The 18,211-nt window shown below is 48.2% G+C and overlaps 1 protein-coding gene across 1 annotated transcript in view; it reads left to right on the top strand.

Moving 5' to 3' along the window:
• LOC104464941 (collagen alpha-1(V) chain) overlaps window positions 1-18,211 on the top strand; it is a gene marked incomplete at its 5' end in the record, with an annotated part of 56,731 nt that overhangs the window by 4,193 nt on the left and 34,327 nt on the right. The window contains 13 exons of the mRNA XM_010077802.1: window positions 227-280; window positions 1,656-1,700; window positions 4,580-4,633; window positions 5,777-5,821; window positions 6,646-6,699; window positions 7,322-7,366; window positions 8,583-8,636; window positions 10,746-10,790; window positions 11,425-11,478; window positions 13,416-13,460; window positions 14,591-14,644; window positions 16,177-16,284; window positions 16,896-16,949. Coding sequence (XP_010076104.1) covers window positions 227-280; window positions 1,656-1,700; window positions 4,580-4,633; window positions 5,777-5,821; window positions 6,646-6,699; window positions 7,322-7,366; window positions 8,583-8,636; window positions 10,746-10,790; window positions 11,425-11,478; window positions 13,416-13,460; window positions 14,591-14,644; window positions 16,177-16,284; window positions 16,896-16,949 — 711 coding nt within the window. The remainder of the gene's footprint in view (window positions 1-226; window positions 281-1,655; window positions 1,701-4,579; window positions 4,634-5,776; window positions 5,822-6,645; window positions 6,700-7,321; window positions 7,367-8,582; window positions 8,637-10,745; window positions 10,791-11,424; window positions 11,479-13,415; window positions 13,461-14,590; window positions 14,645-16,176; window positions 16,285-16,895; window positions 16,950-18,211) is intronic.

Below are 18,211 nucleotides of genomic sequence, written 5' to 3'. Positions count from 1 at the left end.
TGCGCCAGTAAATCCCATGAGCTCTGGAGGATGTTGGTCTGTCCGTGCTGGAGCCCCTGCGTGGTCCTGAGCACGGAGACGGGAACCAGGAGGGTATCGATCCCTTCAGCACACGGTGCAGACAGAAAAGCCAAGCCCATTGCTTGGTTTATCAACGTTACCCAATATTTTCCATTGCCAGAGTGTGTCTGCCTTCTCTGAAGCTTCTTCTGCCTTTCCTTTGTAGGGTGAGCCAGGCCCCCACGGACCCCCGGGGGCACCTGGAGAGGATGGGGAGAGGGTAAGTGTATCTCTGGATTCAGCAGTCCTCTGAATTCACAACTAACTCCCGCAAACAAGAAGCAGATGCAATATCAGCCAGAGACGTGGCAAGAGCCGCCGGCGCACGAGCTGCTGCCCGTCCCCGTGTCCTGGGGACGCTGCGGGTGGCCATGGCGAGGGGAAAGCAGGGCAAGGAGATGGGAATGCAAGGGGAAAGAAGAATTTGTTTTTAAAGATCTGTTCAGAAAACTCAGGTTTTGCTAAAAGAAAGGAAAAAAAAAAACCGCAAGAAAAATGTTTATCCTCTAGGTGAGCACACTATCGCTTCTAATTTTCTAAGATCCAGCAAACTGCAGCGAGACTTGGGGAGCAGAAATTCCAGACAGACATGGGAATTAAAGATTAAATTGTTCACGTCTCCTTCCACACTGTTTAGTCAATAGTCGAAGGCCTTTAGCAAAGCTTAAACTGGTTTAAGTGGAGAGATTGAAAATGCCAAATCCGTGGCTGTGAGGGAGCGTGTGCTTCAATCAGAGGAGCGAGGATGGATTTCCCAGGCTCCCACGATGTTTTCTTCCCACCTCTGGCTATTTGTTTCCTCTGTAAAGCGCAGGTAATAACACCTTCCCCACCATGAACTTGTGGGGATTAATTAGTTGCGGCTGTAAAGGGCTTTGAAGTTGAAAAGACCGAACCCGTGTCTTGCGGGGGAAGAACGAGAGCCTGGGGAACTTCAATGGTAAAGAGGAAAAGAAACTATTTGAGGTGTGCTGGGAGAGCAGCTCGGAGGGCACAGCTGGGAAGAAGAGCGTGGATTCTATCCGCAGAAGAGGAGGGTTACAAGGGCTGGCTGCGGGGATTCATTTCTTAAGAGGGAGCCTCAGGTTTGGGGTGATTTCAAAGCAGCTCAGGGAAGCACCGTCTGATACTCCCGGGGGATCAGTGGGGCATCAGCAGGAGATGGAGTGGAGGGATGGAGAATGACCCCTTTGCTGCCTCTGGTTTATCTGAGGAGCCCTGATTTCACCAAATCACTCTCCCACGCTGGTTTCCCATTCAGCTTGGAAATAAATCTTGTGCTTATTGACTCGTGTGCCCTGAATTGTTTGTGCAATATCTTGTCTATTAGCAAAATCCATCTTTATAAACACCGACATGAATTACGAAGTATCCTTACAGCATTTCTAATCCTCGGTAAATTCTGCACACGCAGTATTAGTCTCCAGGCTTACGAGGTCTTCCTTATGCACGGCTACCCTGTTATTACCCCAGGGAAGCTGGGTTTCTCTGTGATTATTATTTAACAAGAATGAAACACCTGCAATGTGACTGAAATATAACTGCTTTGTTCTGTCTCTGTCGCCGCTTCTCTCTGCGCCTTCGCTGCCGAGCAGGGAGATGATGGAGAAGTCGGACCCAGAGGTCTGCCTGGAGAACCTGTGAGTATCTCATCCGTTGGCTTGATGTACAGCAGCACTGCTTGGGTCAATGTCTTGAGAAAACCAGTGGTTTTAGGGATGGATCCCATGGGGCAGCTCTTCTGGTGCTCAGCAAGACCCCTGAGGTCCTGCAGGAACTGAGCTTCTCATGCTTGAAAATCCACGTGAAGGGTTTAGAGATTATCAGTGCTGTAACACCTCTGTTTTGCTTTTTTTTCCACTAAGATGCAAGAAGAGAAGGTGCTTTCTAGTTTCTTTTAATTTTTTTTGTGTTGTTTTTCTTTTTTTTTTTTTCCTAATGAGCAAAATTCTCATTGGTTTAGTTTGCTCCCTGGCTAGTCTTTGAAAAAAAAAAAGTGATTGTAAATGTGAAGCTTAGCTTAGATTGGTCTCATACCTTTCCTGCATGTATCCTTCTACCTGATGTGTTATTTAGGGTTCAGGTGAGTCGACTGGGGTAGAAAGTATGCATAGCAAACTTATCTGAAATACCGTTTTCACATGTGTTCATAGCAAACTCCAGTGAGAAGAGGTTTTTTCTGCCATTGCACAGGTAACGGCGGCAGTTGCTGTGCAGCTCCCGTGCCCCTAGATTTCATTTTGTACCGCGTGAGTGATCCCTTGTCAATCTCAGGAGGAAACCCTGGCAGGCTTGAGCTCAAGGGGACTTTAACCTTCACTTCAGTGGGCTCAATATTCTGTTCACAGTGCACAAAACGTCAGAAATGTGCAGAGTTTGTCAATGTTTGGACCTCCGCGTGCTGCTGAGTCTGGAGCAGCTGAACCAGGGCTAGAGGCGGAGGGAGCTCGTAGGTTAAAAGGAGATGCTAGTGGTGTTGGACAAAACTCGCTTGACCAACCCAAAGAAATGCTTTCAGGGAATATCTCACTGAAAAGAAACAGTTGGGTTGTCAGTTTGAGACTCTGAAAGCATTTTTCCCCCCAGTACCGAGTGGTTTTTACTTTGTTGGCCGTGATGAACTCTGCTTCTGGCTGCCTGGAGATTTTTGTGTGTAGCGCAGTTGTTGGCTGCTTATTTCACCCAAAAACGCATTTCCTTTGTTATGAAAAGAACATTATCTATCATTCACCGCCAGCTTTGCTTTCAAAATGCCTTTTTTTTTGTTGTTGTTCTAAGGCCCAGTGTGGTGGCCGGAGAGTAATTGATGAGAAGTGTTGGATACACTTTGTGGGAGAAAGGGAAGGGCTGGCATTTACGGACTCACTGGAACTAAATTATAGACGAGATGTCTGATTAAATTCTGGGAAAGATTAATCAACTCGGCTATCTCCTTAGCACATGTCTAAGCAATAACTTATGGTTTATTAACTTTTTAAAAGCGTTTATGCACTCAGGTAACACAGTAACAAAAGGGGAACTTAAGTGATGATAAGACATGCTGGGAAGTTTATTTTTATATCAGCAACACGAGTATAAATAATCTGTGATGGCCAGAGTAAAGGTTTAAATTGTATTACAGGAAACCTTTTGTCATAAATATATACACCCTAAATCTGCATGTTTGTCTGTTTCTCTGCCCTGAGCTAGAAGAGGGTCTTTGCAAATTTAATGGTAACTGAAACCAGTGGTGGGACTTCAAAATTTATTTATCATCCTCCTCCTCTGTTGCCTTCCAATCCCCATTGCCTGTTGATACAAGCAGAGTTTCTGCTCTGATAGGGATCAGTGGGCAAGGCTTTAGCCCCTGTGCAAGGCTGTAGCCCCCATGCAAAGCTGTAGCCCCCATGCAAAGCTGTAGCCTGTGGAGGTCTCCGTGGCTGGACAGACCACCAGCCCAATGCATCCAGTTTGTGCTGCAAGCTGCATTTTTTGCAGGATCAAAATCCCCACAGCCTCCAAGATCAGACACTGTCTTAATGTCTCCTGTTTTATCCTGTAACATTTCATTTTAATTCCTCTGTCCTCTCTGTGTCATAAAAAGGGACATATAGTATTTGGGCAGACAGATAAAACTGCCCATCAATCAAGGACGATTTTCCTTCGTGAGAGCGAATGAGCACTGTCCTTGTAAATACCCAAAGTCCACCCACGGTCTCTAATTTAAGAAATGGTGTTTAAAAGGTGAGCTTTTGGATCTGCAGCTGAGTGCCCCCCAGACCCCGTCCCTTTCCTTTTGCTACAAACCCACCTGGAAGCTCCAGGCAGAGGAGGTGCTGGGCTGTGATTTGCAAAGCCTCCTATGGAATGGACACACTTCTGCCATGTCTCTGCTTATTCAATGTGATGTTCCAATCCTGCCAATATCCCCGAGGATGATGCAAGGTTAAATCTGGTGAGAAAGCTAGAAATGGAATGAAAACACATAGTACCAGGAGTCCTGGCTGGTTAAGGTTACAGAACCAAATGCCTTTGAAAATGTACATTCATGCTGCAGGCTGAAAACCTTTTCCAGCCTTACTGAGTTATATAGATTGTCAATGATAAAAATTAAAGCTGGAAAGATTTTGAAATGCTAACCTTAATGATTCGTTAGCAGTATCAGGTCATTCTTCATAATACTCCCCAGCTAGAATGACTTGGCTGCAGAGTGTTTTGCATCATTGTGTGTGTTACAGGGTAATCCAGGAACATGATTAAATTAATTAAAAAAAGTTGTTTTAAGCGGGCCTTCTTCCAATCCAAAGAATAAAAGTCTGTGTCTGTATTATTTATCTTTATAATTCAAGGTTACATGCACACAGGATTTTTTTTTACCAGCTTGTAAACCAAGCAAGCTGCTGTCATTGCAAAACCAGCGAGGTCATCACCGTGCCAGCCCCGATGCCTCCCCGGGCAGAGCGATGCTCAGCCACACACGAGCGCGCCCCGATCCGTGCTCACGGCTGGAACCACTAACCCCATTTATTTCCCCTAACAGGGACCCCGAGGACTGCTGGGACCGAAGGGGCCACCCGGACCCCCAGGGCCACCGGTGAGTTCTCAGGACTGCTGCTCTCCTCAGGCGGTCGGCTGAGCTTTCCGGGCCAAATACCCCGTCCTCATTAGTCATTGCAGCAGATAATCCAGCTGCATTATTTTCTACATCTGTGCAACAAAAAGAAGCGTTGGTCAAAAAAAAAGGTTATGGCTCAAAGTCCGTATTCTCCCCCATTTTCAGTGGCATCACGTCCATTTCCAGCAGCTCAAGATTTGGCCCACCTGAGTAAATATTAATGCCTCGCTCCAGCTGCAAGGGAAGAATGAGAGTTATTAACACAGTGGCTTTGCTATTAACTTTTGCTTGAGGGCTGGTGAGACTTTAAAGCAGTTTGTTCATATCTGGGGCAAAAGCCGAGGAGAGAACGTGCCGTTTTTTATTCGGGAGACAGTCACCTTCTCTGCTGTGCGCTGCTGGATGTGCTGGTGCGGGGGCTTTCTCTGTAAACCACTGCAGCTCACTCGGGTCCCAGAACTTAAAAACCCCAAACCTCGGCTGCTGCTGGAGCTAAAGGGGTCAGTGTTTAATGGTGAGCGTGGAGAAGCCCTGAGCCCCTCCTGGGACATGAAGACATCTTCCCACTGCACTTTTTCTGAATTTAATGAAAGTTCAGGATCTGCTCCCAAACCATCTCCGACGAACATGCCATTGCACCCAGATACCTTGTCCTGCCCCAGAGCAAAACGATGGCAGGGGAACCCCCCAGTGGGACATCTCCAGTTGACCATGTCCTGTGTCACCCCCTTGATGAAGATGCTCCAGGAGTTTTTGAGCCCTGCTGCCTTGTTGAGTGATGCATTGGCACCCCGAGCAAGGTCTTTTGTCCAGTTTCTCCTTTTCATTTGCTACCCCACGCCCGCTCACTGCGGTTCTTAGCCGGGATTTGGTTGACCTGGTGCTGGTTCTGCCTCACAGGCAGGTTAAACCAGCAGAGAAAACGCTGAAATGACTTTTTAAAGTATAAACTGGATTCGTGGAATTGGCGGCTTTACCAAACACCTTTAGAAAATTGTTCCCTTTCCGTGCAGTCCAAAGGGCCTCCTGATGTTTTGTTATTTTTATGGCAATTTCTCTGCTTTTTCTGGTGCAAAATAATGAGATATTTTCTTAGTGCTGTTCTTTTAAATCCTTTCTCAGGGTGTGGCTGGTATGGATGGACAAACAGGTCCCAAGGGGAATGTGGTAAGTTCTCACTGCAAATTTTACAGATCGTTCAGATATTATATAGAGTGAAATGTAAAATGTACTCCATTACATTACGTTTGCTAATTGCTTTTTAGCCTGGTCTAGATTCCTATCAGAGCCTGTGAAAACCATAGAGAGTATCTTCCAACAGCAAATGGATGTTAATTTATTATAATTTCTGATGGAATTACACATTATTTCCCCATGAAAGATCAAACATTTTCATCAAGATGTGTGTTGTTCTAATGAATACCAAAATGTAGTCATTTAACTGAGGGGAAGAAAAACCCCTTTATGTGCCTCATGCTTTGTACTGATGGGATGAACTGGACTCCCTGCAGAAGAGCCAGTGCAGAGCCAGGCTGTGCTGAAGCCCTGCTCAGCTCCTTTGGGCTGCGTGTCATGGAATCATGGAATGGTTTGGGTTGGAAGGGACCTTAAAGACCATTGAGTCCCACCCCCTGCCATGGGCAGGGACACCTCCCACCAGCCCAGGTTGCCCAAAGCCTCATCCAGCCTGGCCTTGAACCCCTCCAGGGATGGGGCATCCACAGCTTCTCTGGGCACCCTGGGCCACTGCCTCACCCCCCGCACAGGAAAATGTCCATGCTGAGAAGTGAGAGTGCCCTGAAATAACTTCACCCCTCCCTATCCCAGCATGGAGAGAAGCTGTTTCCCTTTCCCCGGAGCTCTTGGTTGCCGGCGGTGGGGTGGGAGGATATGGAGATGCTGCGGAGCTGTGCAGGGGCAGGAGCCGCAGTGCCTGTGGATGCTCCGCTCTCGCCTTCCCTGCCCTCAGCTCTGCCCTTGTCTCCCCGCAGGGTCCTCAAGGCGAGCCGGGTCCCCCAGGACAGCAGGGTAACCCGGGTGCTCAGGTAAGAGGAAAAACTCCTTTTCCATGGGGAGGAAGAAGGATTGATAATTTTGAACAAGCTTCACTCCCCAGCCAGAGACGGGACCAGCAATAAGGAGATTTGCTGGGAATTGGGTTCATGATACATCTCCGGCCCAAAATCTTCCTGAAAAGGCTCCCAGTTTCAGATTCCCCTGGTTCTCACTGTGCTTTTGCTGCTGTGATGCACAGCCAAACCCAGGTCCAGGCAGTCTCTTCACTGAGCCACATCTTACGGCTCAGGGCTGATTTTTAGCATCGCACGGTCCGGTCGCTCCGGAGCCGGCTGGGTGATGCAGATGTCCGAGCTTTGGTGTCAGCCTTCTCCATGGCTCTGAGCAAGTCTTGCTCCTCGAAGCATCTCTGTTTCCATCTTAGGGATGAGCCTGGCTGCACACAGCGGAGCGGTGCGGCTCTCCAGAGGAGGCATGCTGTGCAAAAACTAAATTTTGTCAGCTCTCACAAGACATTTTGAGAATGAATGGAGCTGGGGAAATCCCCAGCCGTCACAGGCACTATAATGATGCTCAGCTGAGGCCCTGCCAAAATGCTTTTGGAAGGAATAGCTTGCTCCTTAATGACCCTTTTTTTCTTTCTTTTCCAAGGGTCTTCCAGGTCCACAAGGCGCGATCGGTCCCCCAGGAGAGAAGGTAGGTTTCAATACTGCAGCTCTGACTTAAAACAACTGCTCCCATTAATATGCATTTGCTACTTCAGCTGCTCCTTTGCCCCATATGCAACATCTGGTTGCAGCCGTGCCTATGAAAGTCTAATGCCTCTCATTCCAGACAGAAAAGAGATGAGAAAGCATGGTTTACCTCTAATTCATAATATTTGCATTCATTTCCCCTCTTAAGAGAAACATTTTTGAAGGCAGCCTATGGTAAAACATTAGAGGAGGACTGAAAAATTGTCTCTTTCTGTGGGCTAAATGCCTGGAAGTCTGAGCGGGATGGTAATGGGAAGAGCCCGCAGATTTGGCTCTATCAGCCAAGATCCACTCCCCAGCTCCCTCCCATTCTCCACTGCTGTTGACATGGGGCAGGTGCTGGCCTCGGTTCCCCCCAGGCAGCTCTGGGACCATCAGGATTTAAACCAGGGCAACAGTTTTGCCTACACAGGAGTAATCCTTTGGGTGTTTGCTCAGCTCCTGGTGAGCAAGGACACGGAGTGCATCCTGGTGTGCATCCCAGGAGAGTCCCCAGCTTGAGTGGGCAGCGTGGGGTGGCCTCAAATTATCAATAATTGTCCTGTGAAGCAGCATGTTAACAGTTCTACCCGATAAAGGGCTTTCTGGTTTCAGTGCTGAACCCCATGCAGCAGCAGCGGTGGTGCTCGGTGGCGTGGCAAATCAGGGGGTTGCTTAATTAAAAAGGTAATCATTGAAACATTGAAATGTTAGAGCAGAAAGAACAGTCAAACTGGGCAGCTCTGGTTGTCCTTTGCTGGTTAATTGCCTTGCTGTTCATCACCAGAGAAAGGGGCATTTCTTGGTCCCATGAGCCCCATAGTTTGGTATCTTCCAACCTGTGCTCGTACACGTGTGCAGCATTCAGCAGGATGGCAGCTTGATGCCTCATGCTCCAGCATCTCCTGTTGAACGCTCATTGCTGTATCGTGTCTGTGTGAGGGACCAGCACCAATGCTGCAGCATCCCAGGATGCTGGAACAACTCTGCCCACGGAAATACGCAGACTCCTGCAAGTCACGGCAGTTTTCTGACACACCTCACCTCTCTGCAGCCTTTCACAGCTAGGAAAAGCAAGAAATGTGTTGGAAAAGCAAGAAATGTGTCTGAAAAGCCCCATCTTCTGATGCTCTGGAGACTCTGACCATTGCAGCTGCTGATTTTCTGTTTGTTTTTAGGGGCCGTTGGGCAAACCCGGTCTCCCTGGCATGCCTGGCGCGGATGGTCCTCCGGTAAGTCATCCTCTCCCTGGAGTGCACCGTGGGCTTGTGAAGCACATCAGGCTCACCCTGCCCATGGTCCAGCTGGGTTGAAGGGTTTGGGTTTGGGAAGCCCTGGCCCTGCTCCAAGCTTTGCTCAGCCTTGCAGCACTAGGTCCTTCTCTCCATCTTTTCGGACTTCTCTTTGCCTTCCTTCGTCTCTCCTCTCTGTTTTACGGAGGCTGGCAGCTCACCGAGGCGGGGATGCTCTCCTGGGTGTGTGTTTGTGCATGGGGTGGTCCTCGCCTCGGTCGGGGATGCTGGGCGCTGCTGCAGAGCGGTGATAAGAGCAGGTGGAAATTGCCTGTCAGTGTTGTATTCTTGCAGCTTTCCTCCTAATCCTACTTTAAACATCATTTGCTTCTTGCTGGGGAAATTGGTCTTAAAAATCTTTGGCCTTTAAACCTGATCTCATTTTTACACACCTCAGAGGCACCTGCTTGTACGAATGACAAATGTGAAATAGTTACATTCCACTAATGCAAATGCAGAATATGGCAAAAAAAAAAAAAAATTACATCTCCCACCCTGGGATTATCATTCCTACAGAGGGCTTTTCGAACATTCATACAACTGTTAGCTGAGTCAACAGAGCAGCTAAAGCAAAGCCCAGAAGATCTCTAAGGCTGTAGTTTTCGATGTGAAATTCCTACAGCAGCCTCCAGGGAAGTTCAGCTGGAGAAGACACCAGCTCTATTGTTATCCAGACTGAAGGCTGTAGAAGAGCTGCAAGCTGAGGGTGTGTGGGTCTGCACGGGCACTGGTCCTTTGTCACAGGTGGTGTACAGTTTGTAGGTTTCTAAGCTCATGGGTTGCTCTTTCCAAGGACAAAACCCCAGCTGTGTTCTCTGGATAGAGACTGGTCTTGGAAGACATCTGAAAATCCCCAAGGGCCTGGAGCATCTCGCTGCGAAAGCCGACCAAGTTGCTCATTAATTTTTTTATCTTAGTAGCAGTAGTGGAAATGGGCATTTTGAAAATGGTGATGATTTAGTGTAGAGTGGCTGAGGACTTTTGCCACTTCCATTTTGCCTTTGGGGTGCAGGTATCGGGAGCTGAAGACAAGCACGGTTAGATGACCTACTTTGTGCACGGACGCTCTCGGTGCCGTTTAAACTCAGCACAAATTCAGGTTGTGTTTTCTCCTCCATTTTGTTGGTGTATAAATGACAGCTGTCGTTTTGTTTCTTTATTAAACCAGCGTGTTTTATGAAATCCGGCTTGTCTGACATTCCTGTTCTGATGATGGAAAATCATCTCATGATTTGACTTGTTATTTTGCTAGAAAGTCATTTGTGCATTTCAAAGGGAGTTAGTAAGTAAAGAAACCATTGAGTGCAGAAGGTCTGAGTGGCTTTAGAGCAGCTGGATGTGCTCTCATCATCTTTATAAAAGAAAAGGTCCCTGGGTGTGCAGTGAGTGCCCTCGTGGGGGCTCATTGCTTTTGTACAGACACTGCCAACGAAAGAGTCATCTTCCATCCTGGCCCCATTTTGGTTCCGACAGTAGGAAAATCAACACTAAAATCCCCCATTTCTCACTCATCCTCCAAGCTATACCTGAGGCAAATGACACTTTTGTTTTCCACTGACTGCAACCCCAGCAAAAGGCTTCTGAAGGCTGTGAATGAGAATGTCTTGGAAACTCTTGGATGTTGAGTTATTCAGCATCAAATCCCCAGAGGAATGCTGGCCAGCATCCAGCCAGCCCGAGTTTAATGGAGATGCAGGTTAGCTGAGTGTTTGTCATGAGATCTTGTAATGGACTCTAGGAATTAGGAAATTAATGAGGGGCTCTGACCAGTCTGGGCATCTTGTGACCTTCACAAGTTTGCTAACACACGGAGCTAATTTTATCTGTTTTCCTACCTGCAAAATTTATATTCTGCTTGCTGCTGAACTCACTGAGGTGTTCTGATATGCGAAGAATATTGCAAAATGGTTTGTGCTTCCCTGCTGAAAGGTGGTGAAGAGGAAAAGTGTAAAATAACCAGGTGGAATACCACCAAGGACCCAACTGCATTGGAGCATTAGATGTGCACTAAACCCATTTCCCTCTTCTCTTTGTCTCTTTTATTAACAGGGTCATCCTGGCAAGGAAGGTCCTCCTGGAGAGAAGGGCAGTCAGGTGGGTGTCAGCAAGGTCCTTGTCACCGCGAAGGGGAAGGTGACGGTAGCTGGATGGAGACAGATCTCCATGGGGCTCCGGGGATGGCTGGGCAGCCAAGGGATGTGGGTCAGTGGAGGTGGCAAGAAGCAAACCCTGTTGAAATTTGAAAGCTGAGCCCAGCTTTCATCTGCTTGGGAATCTCTTCTGGTGCTTGGGTTGGTCTTTTCTCAGCTCCTCCCAGCTTTCCTGGCAAGCCTTCTCTTCATCAGCCACAAATAAATAACCTTCGTGGGACAGGGAATGCAGAGAGCAACTCTTTTTGTGTTCCTGGCCTTTCTTTTTCTTCCTCTCCCCCTCAAACGAATCTCCAATCTTATGTATAAATCCCCTTTCCAACAAGTTGCTGTCTTCTCTCCTCTCTTCCTCCTTTCCTATCGTATGGACCATTGGCTCAGCCCAGTGCACCCGCCTGAGGTGATGCTCCTGTAGCTCTCTATGCTATTTTGAGCTATTTTCAGATGACCACTGCCATTTCCACCTGTCCTGAAGCAGCCAGAAGGCTGGGATATTTGTTTTCCACAATTCTCCTTATTGCTGCACCTTCATGTTGAGTTTTGATGTGTTTTTCTTCTTTGCATTTTTTTCACCCTAGGGTCCACCAGGTCCTCAGGGCCCCATCGGTTATCCAGGACCACGCGGAGTCAAGGTAGGGAAGATGCAGAAACAGCATCCGTGGTGTTGCTTCGGTAACCCAAGTTCTCCGGCTTGTGCTGGAGATGGACAGTGCCGGTGGGCACAGATGTCCTGCCAGGGTGCTTTGGGCCACCTCGAGTGAGCCTTGGTCCAGCATCTTGTCACAGGCCAGGAGGATTACAAGTCCCCTGCTCTCCACTAACCCCTCCCTAGCATCGTTCAGTGCTTTGGAGAGATTTCTCTTGTAATTCTTGGTGAGCATGGCTCAGTCCCATTCCAATCGTTTCCAGTTTACAACCAAAGTAAATCTCAGCCAGAACGCGAACACTTTAACAAGGCTTGTTAATAAAACAAAATAACCTATTCCTGAAACAAAGCAAGCTTTTCATGCTCCTGATCCAAAACCTTGTCAGACGAAGCAATGTGCGTTTTCACTAGAGTGAATTCCAGCTCTTTCCCCGCTCCTCCTGCCTGCAGAGCTTGCATGCTGATGAGAAAGCTGTGGGTGTTTTTTTCCCCATTCAGCTCGGGCTGTTACGCCCATCACGATGTATTAGTTCAGGTGCAGATGCATCCTGCATCCCAAAGGTCCAATGAATCCACAGGGATCTGTGCTAGCAGATACAAGCACAGCTCAGGGAATGACTATAGGTGACATTAAGCCTTCTTAAACCCCCTCGTATATTTTTCCAATAGCACAAAACTTTTTGCTATTCTGCCTTCACAATTTAAGCGGGATGTATTTGCCAAAGCAAGCTTTCATCTCACTTCTTGCAAAGCTGCAGATTGAGACGTAGTGGTCCATTAGGGAACGGTTTGCTGTTGTGTTTCCCACTAAACTGGAACTGTTCCACATTAGAATGATCTAGAGAAAGTGTGTCATGCACCAAACCCGTAGTGCGTACAGACAAGGTTTTGCTTCCTACGAGCAGTGTTCTATTAACTGCACGAGCCTCCAGCCTGGAAAAAAAAAAAAAAAGTGTCTCATTGGGTTTTAGATCTTGCCTCGCTTACTAGAAGCCTGTCCTGCTGCACAAATTCTGGTGTAGTTTTAATTATGCTTTCTCTTGGCATGCTAAAGGGGAGAAAAATATTAAAATAACCCAAGCAAAATATTATTCCTCAAAAAAAAAAAAAAGCTGCTGGTTTCTATTGTAAGAGTTGCATTGCACAATACAGCTGGGGTAGATACCCAAGGGTGATGTTTTATCCCCAGAGGCAGGATAGATGGGAAGTGTGGGGGTCCCACGGGTTTGGGCTGGTGGCATAGCAGGGAGCAGATCCTGACCACGCTCAGCACCTCTGGGCTGAGCACCACACCTTGGGGAAGCTTTGGAGGCTTCTGCACCGTGTCACAAATGGCCCCACCAGTCATGTTCCTTTTTTTTACCCCTCCTTTTATTACCTAAATCTACTTCAAGCAGCATAATGCATGCACAGAGGTGAGCACCATGGTAAAAAAGAGCCAAGATGAACCTCCCAGGGTGTTAGACACGGCGCTGCTACCCGCTGCAGAGCAGCACGGAAATCCCTGACTGTGCTCGGAGATTTTAACACGGATTCACTTCCCAAGTGTCCGTGCACAGCTCGAGCACTGGTTTTTGCTGTGAATACTTGGGCGTGCTGGCAAGGCATTTATGGTAATGATATTTTGGAAAATATAGGCAGAAAAAACTTTTCAAAGTGAGTTTTATCCCTGGAAACATAACTGCAGGGCAGGGGATGGGCAGAGACCACCAACCCCAAATCAAGTCAGCAGGGGTTTGTGCTATAGGGTACTCACTGGTGCAGACGTCAGCAGCTGATATCAATTAGCAATATGTTCAGGAACATCATAGTTTGCAGAGATGCCATCATCAATGTCAGAGGAAGCGAAAATCACCATAATTAATGATTCTTCACTCTTCAGCTTACTGTACCCTTGTAACCTCTTGTTTTATCTCCTGCAAGGGAGCAGATGGTGTTCGTGGATTGAAAGGTACCAAAGGTGAAAAGGTGAGTGGACGCTGCATGTTTGCATTGATTTCCTCCAGCCTCTGCGCGTTTTTGCAGACCCTTCCCACGGGATGCTCCCTGGGACATTTCCTCCTGCATGAGAGGTTTCTCCTAGACAAGCAGCGGGGCTGAGCCCCTGAGGACTGGTGACCTCTTTGTTTTCGGAGCGCGTGCAGGCTGGGTACCTGCTGGGACGTTCTGCCACATCTTGGCTCAGACCTGGCAGTAATCGAGCCTTCGTGGTGTGCTCGGGTTTTGAGCTGTTTGCTGGGGCAGCCGTTGCTGATAGCTCAGGATCCAGCGTCTGGGTGATTCCCTTCCTACAAAATTTTCAGCTTGAATGATTCGCTGGAGCTGAAGGGTTTGTGGGGTGTTACAGCTGGATAACAGCGTACGGGATACGCTGCCCAGCCCACTCATCAGGGCAGCTTGTGAAACCTAAGAAAGTCAACACAGTTTATCTCTGCAGATCTCAGAAGCAATTGGTTTCTTCCAGAGCAAGGGCAGGAGGTGGAGAAAAATCTCACTCACTCCAACAAACAGATCTCTGCTCCTTTGTTCCTGCCCCCAGCAGTTCGGCAGCAAAGTTGGCAGTTTTAGCAAAGGGAATCCTGACAGGGACCTGCCAAAGTTTAAATGTCTTTCTAGGAACCACGTCTTCACTGCCTAGGAGAGATTTGCTGTAGGATGAAATGCATTATTTATTTGAGCTCTGCAATTAAACCTTCTTGGCTGAACGAAATATTGCCACTGTCCTGGAGGTTGCCTCAAAGCATGGTGTAAAACATCCTCCATGAAAATAAAGCCAGTTGTATTTCAGAAATAATTGGTTCCCAGTACTGGCAAGGTGGTGTTATTCACATGGGGTCAGATTTGTGATCTTGGTTTGCAGCCAGGATGGGATGTAGGGAACACTTGCTGTGGTCCTTGGGGACCTTGCTGCTCACAGCCTGGCTGGGTTTTCACACCCGTTTGTGCACACCAAAGACTTACAGAAACCAGTGTGATGGGCAGTGGGGGACCTAGTCTTGTCCTCCCGGGTCGGGGCCATACCGTGAGGCTAGAGAAACCTTTTTTCTTTTTTTCCACCTATGCACCTTGTCTGATTTTTTTCCCTTTCTGTTATTTAGGGTGAAGATGGCTTCCCTGGCTTCAAAGGTGATATGGGCATCAAAGGAGACCGGGTAAGTCTGTGACCGGTGTGTTCTGGTGGTGCTTTGCCTTTCAAGCCCGTGCGTTAGCGTGCAAGCATGGCTCGGGGAGAGCAGCAAGGTGGGCATGTCTGATCCCGAGGCAGGAAATCAGGAATTGCTCATTCACATCGAGCACAGCAGTTGTAAATCCCTAAATTTGCTAGTCCCATCTTAAAGGTAAAACGTAAAACTGGATAATTATAGAGGTCCTGTCTTGCTGCTTTGACCGCTAGGAATATTGCATGATACAGCTGGATCATCTATTTATTTCCAGTATCTCTTTCCTCCCAGAATGTAATCTAGGGTCTGGCAGGCATCTTTGTTTGCTGACCCTAATGTGCTTGCATACCATGGGAAATGTAAAAGTTACTGGGAGTTGCCTGGTTGCAAAAGCTTTTAAAATCCGTGGAACACACAGACCACCAGAGACCCCAGCTCACACTCGGATGCAGGCAGCAGCTGCAGCCTGTGGCTTTGCAGCACGTCTGTCCATCCTCCATGCCCAGCCCTTGGGGACAGGGTGCTGTCCTCGTCCCCTCCCCAAGTGATGCATCACCAGAGGCTTGGTGCCTGAAACTCCCGCAGGGATCAAGAGAGCTCTGCAGTCATTCCTCCCCATGTTTACAAGAAAACTTAATGCCTTGCATGAAGGTTTGTAAAAATAGACACCAAATCTTCCATTTCTCCTGGCGTTCAGCTCTGTAACTGAGCAGTCAGAACAATTGGAAGCTTCCCCAAACCCCGCTTCTTGCCAAGGAAGCAGGACCAAAGGTGGCATCTTGGGGAGGTGACTCCTGTCCTCACCAAATGCAGACAGCCGTAAGCTGCTTCAAACAAAGCTCAGGACTCAGGTTCCCACCAGCAAAAGCTCTTTGTGTTTTATGAGCTATGAAAGGACAAAGGGTTCTCGAGAGCCTCGCAGATAAATCTGCGTCCATCCAGCTTCTGGGGAGCGAGAAGAAGGCTGCCTGTGTTCACAGCGTGGAAGCATCTCCTCTTACCCCGCGTGACAAAATGACAAGTGGTGTTTTGTGTGCCGCAGCCTGCGGCGTCACAACAATTCACGTTAATAGCTCGGTCCTCCCAGCTCTCAGATTTCCTAATGATTTTCAGCACAAAAGCTCCAGCCCAGTCTTTCTTCTCCAGTTGCCCAGTTCAGCCCTCAATTAAACACTTCCCAGGGCTTGCTCTACATCACACTGCGATTCGGGAATCGGGAGGTGGGTGTGTTGCAATCAGAGCTAACGAAGGCTGTTCTGGTGGAGAGGGGCTGTGTGTCGATGGGATAATTGAGCCCCAGGAAAAGCCAGCTGTTGTTGGAGATAATGGCCAGGCTGTGTGAATGGACGCTGGTGCTCTAATAACGCCCCGCAGTTGCCTCAATGACAGTCTCCATTGATCCTCTTGGTGAGGACCGGCTTTCTCCAAGGAGAATCTCCCTGGAGTATCTGATTGCAGCCGTGAGGGTGTTGCTGTCGGCAAACACCGACCTGCCTCGTCAACACTTATCTTGTGATTAACAGGGGGAAATTGGCCCTCCTGGCCCCCGGGGTGAGGATGGTCCTGAAGGTCCCAAAGGTCGCTCTGGCCCCAATGGAGATCCCGGTCCTCTTGGTCCTGCTGGAGAGAAGGTGAGTGTGGAGGATGGAATTGCCCAGGGATGTTTTACAGCAAAACCTGCTTTTCTTTGGGTGTCCCAGGTGGGTGCCCAGGGCAGTGCCCAGCATAGGGGGACAGATTTAGGGCAGAGGGATGGAGAGGAGCCACGGGAGCTTTGTGTGGAGGCTTGCATGAGTTGTTCAACACAAAGACCACAGGAGACCCAGGGGAGATGGTTTTACTCGTGATCTGGGTATATGGAGATGTTGGTCTCTTTGGTGTTATCTGCTTGGGTGCAATGTCTTGGAAAAAAAAGGCCAGAGGAAAAAAAATTGAGAAATTGAAAGTGTCACAGACTCCAGTCTAATTTCTAAGTGTATTGCATTAAAATACACTGGTAGCAAAAAAATAACCATTCCCTACTAGTTTCCTGACAGATTTACAGTTCTCAGTCTGCATCAAACCCACCGGGCAGGGCAGAAGATGCTCCCAGTGTCCTGACAGCTTTATTCCACCCATGTCGTGTCTGCTTCGCTCTTGATTTCTCCGCACTTGCCATCTCCCCTTTCTGCTGGTGCGAATGCGAAGCTGCTCGCGAGGTCTCTCCTGCCCCCTCGCTAACACACTTTTATTTGTGTTTCAGGGAAAACTCGGCGTGCCAGGACTGCCCGGCTACCCGGGCAGGCAGGGCCCAAAGGTAACTCGGCTGGTTCGGTGCTGGAGAGGTGCTGGGGTGTCCTGGGGAGCCCCGCGGATGCCGGCCGAGCTCGGATGTTGTGCCGTGCCCAGGGCTCCATCCATCCCCTGCTAACGGGGCGAGGTGGAACAGCAGCATGTCCCACCACCCCGTCCCTCCTTCCCACCCGTGCAGGACACACTTACAGATGGGTGAAAATAGCTCCGAGCCCTTAGCTGGTGGAAATCAGTGTGTGGTTCAGCGTTGCTTCCTGCAGAGCGGTGGGAGGAGATGCGGTGGGACTTAGCTGGTGGAAATCAGTGTGTGGTTCAGCATTGCTTCCTGCAGAGCAGTGGGAGGAGATGCGGTGGGACTGGGACTGCAGCACAGGAGGGTGTGCGGGGCTGCTTTGGGGATGGGTATAAACAGGCTCCATGTGAGCTTTCATGGTAGTAGTGGGCACAATAGTCCTTCTCCTTGTGTTACGTTCCGTATCTTCAAAGATCTACACTAGTGTTAACTAATTAATTAAGGAGAATAGCTAATGAATCAGGATCTCCCTGAAATTAAAATAAAACTGCCGTTTGCAGATTGCACACATCCTTTGAGTCTTATCTGTACGCCCACCTTCATTTGGGCCATTTTCAAGTGTTCTTTTTAATTTAAAACTGTGAATTCTACTACATAGACTCAGGCTGCAGCCCAGTTTTTACACTCCCTGGAGGCTTTAGGATCTTATGTTTTTGTAAATTTTTTTTTAAGAATCATACTTTATTATTATTCATGTTCATTGCTTGGAAAAAAAAAAAGTCTTGTTTAACACTGGAGACAAAATTATCCACAAGAGATTGTTTCCTGGTTGTGCTGTTGATAGTTGATTTTTTTAATTTGCATTTTATATCTGAGGTAGGGAGTTTTTTACGTTTCTTTGACTAATTCATATTTTAAAAGCAGCAGCAGCTATTCTCCAGGCACTTACGTCAGAAAGGAACAAGCCAGGAGTTAAATTTTCATGTGCAACACAGTGACTTAGGAGCTAAAACCCAAAAACCCGCCTGTTCCCCAGGCGCCCGGCGCAACCCTGGGCTTGAGCCTTTGCAGTGACTCCTAATGAGGCACGGACCTTTTTTTTTTTTGGTGTTGTTATTTTTGGATAAAATTTAGTTTCTGAGGTCATTTCGGGTCTGTCTTGAGTTTTGTTTTTATTAAAGGAAGGTTAAAAGAAAAGGCACGAGGAGCTGCAGACGTCAGCGGGCGCGGGCTGGGGTTATTCCAGGGCAGCG

Source organism: Pterocles gutturalis, unplaced genomic scaffold (assembly GCF_000699245.1).
Source record: "Pterocles gutturalis isolate BGI_N339 unplaced genomic scaffold, ASM69924v1 scaffold11308, whole genome shotgun sequence".
Classification (NCBI taxonomy): domain Eukaryota; kingdom Metazoa; phylum Chordata; class Aves; order Pterocliformes; family Pteroclidae; genus Pterocles; species Pterocles gutturalis.
The sequence above is the reverse complement of the archived record's forward strand: the minus strand, read 5'-3'. Positions and strand labels throughout refer to the sequence as shown.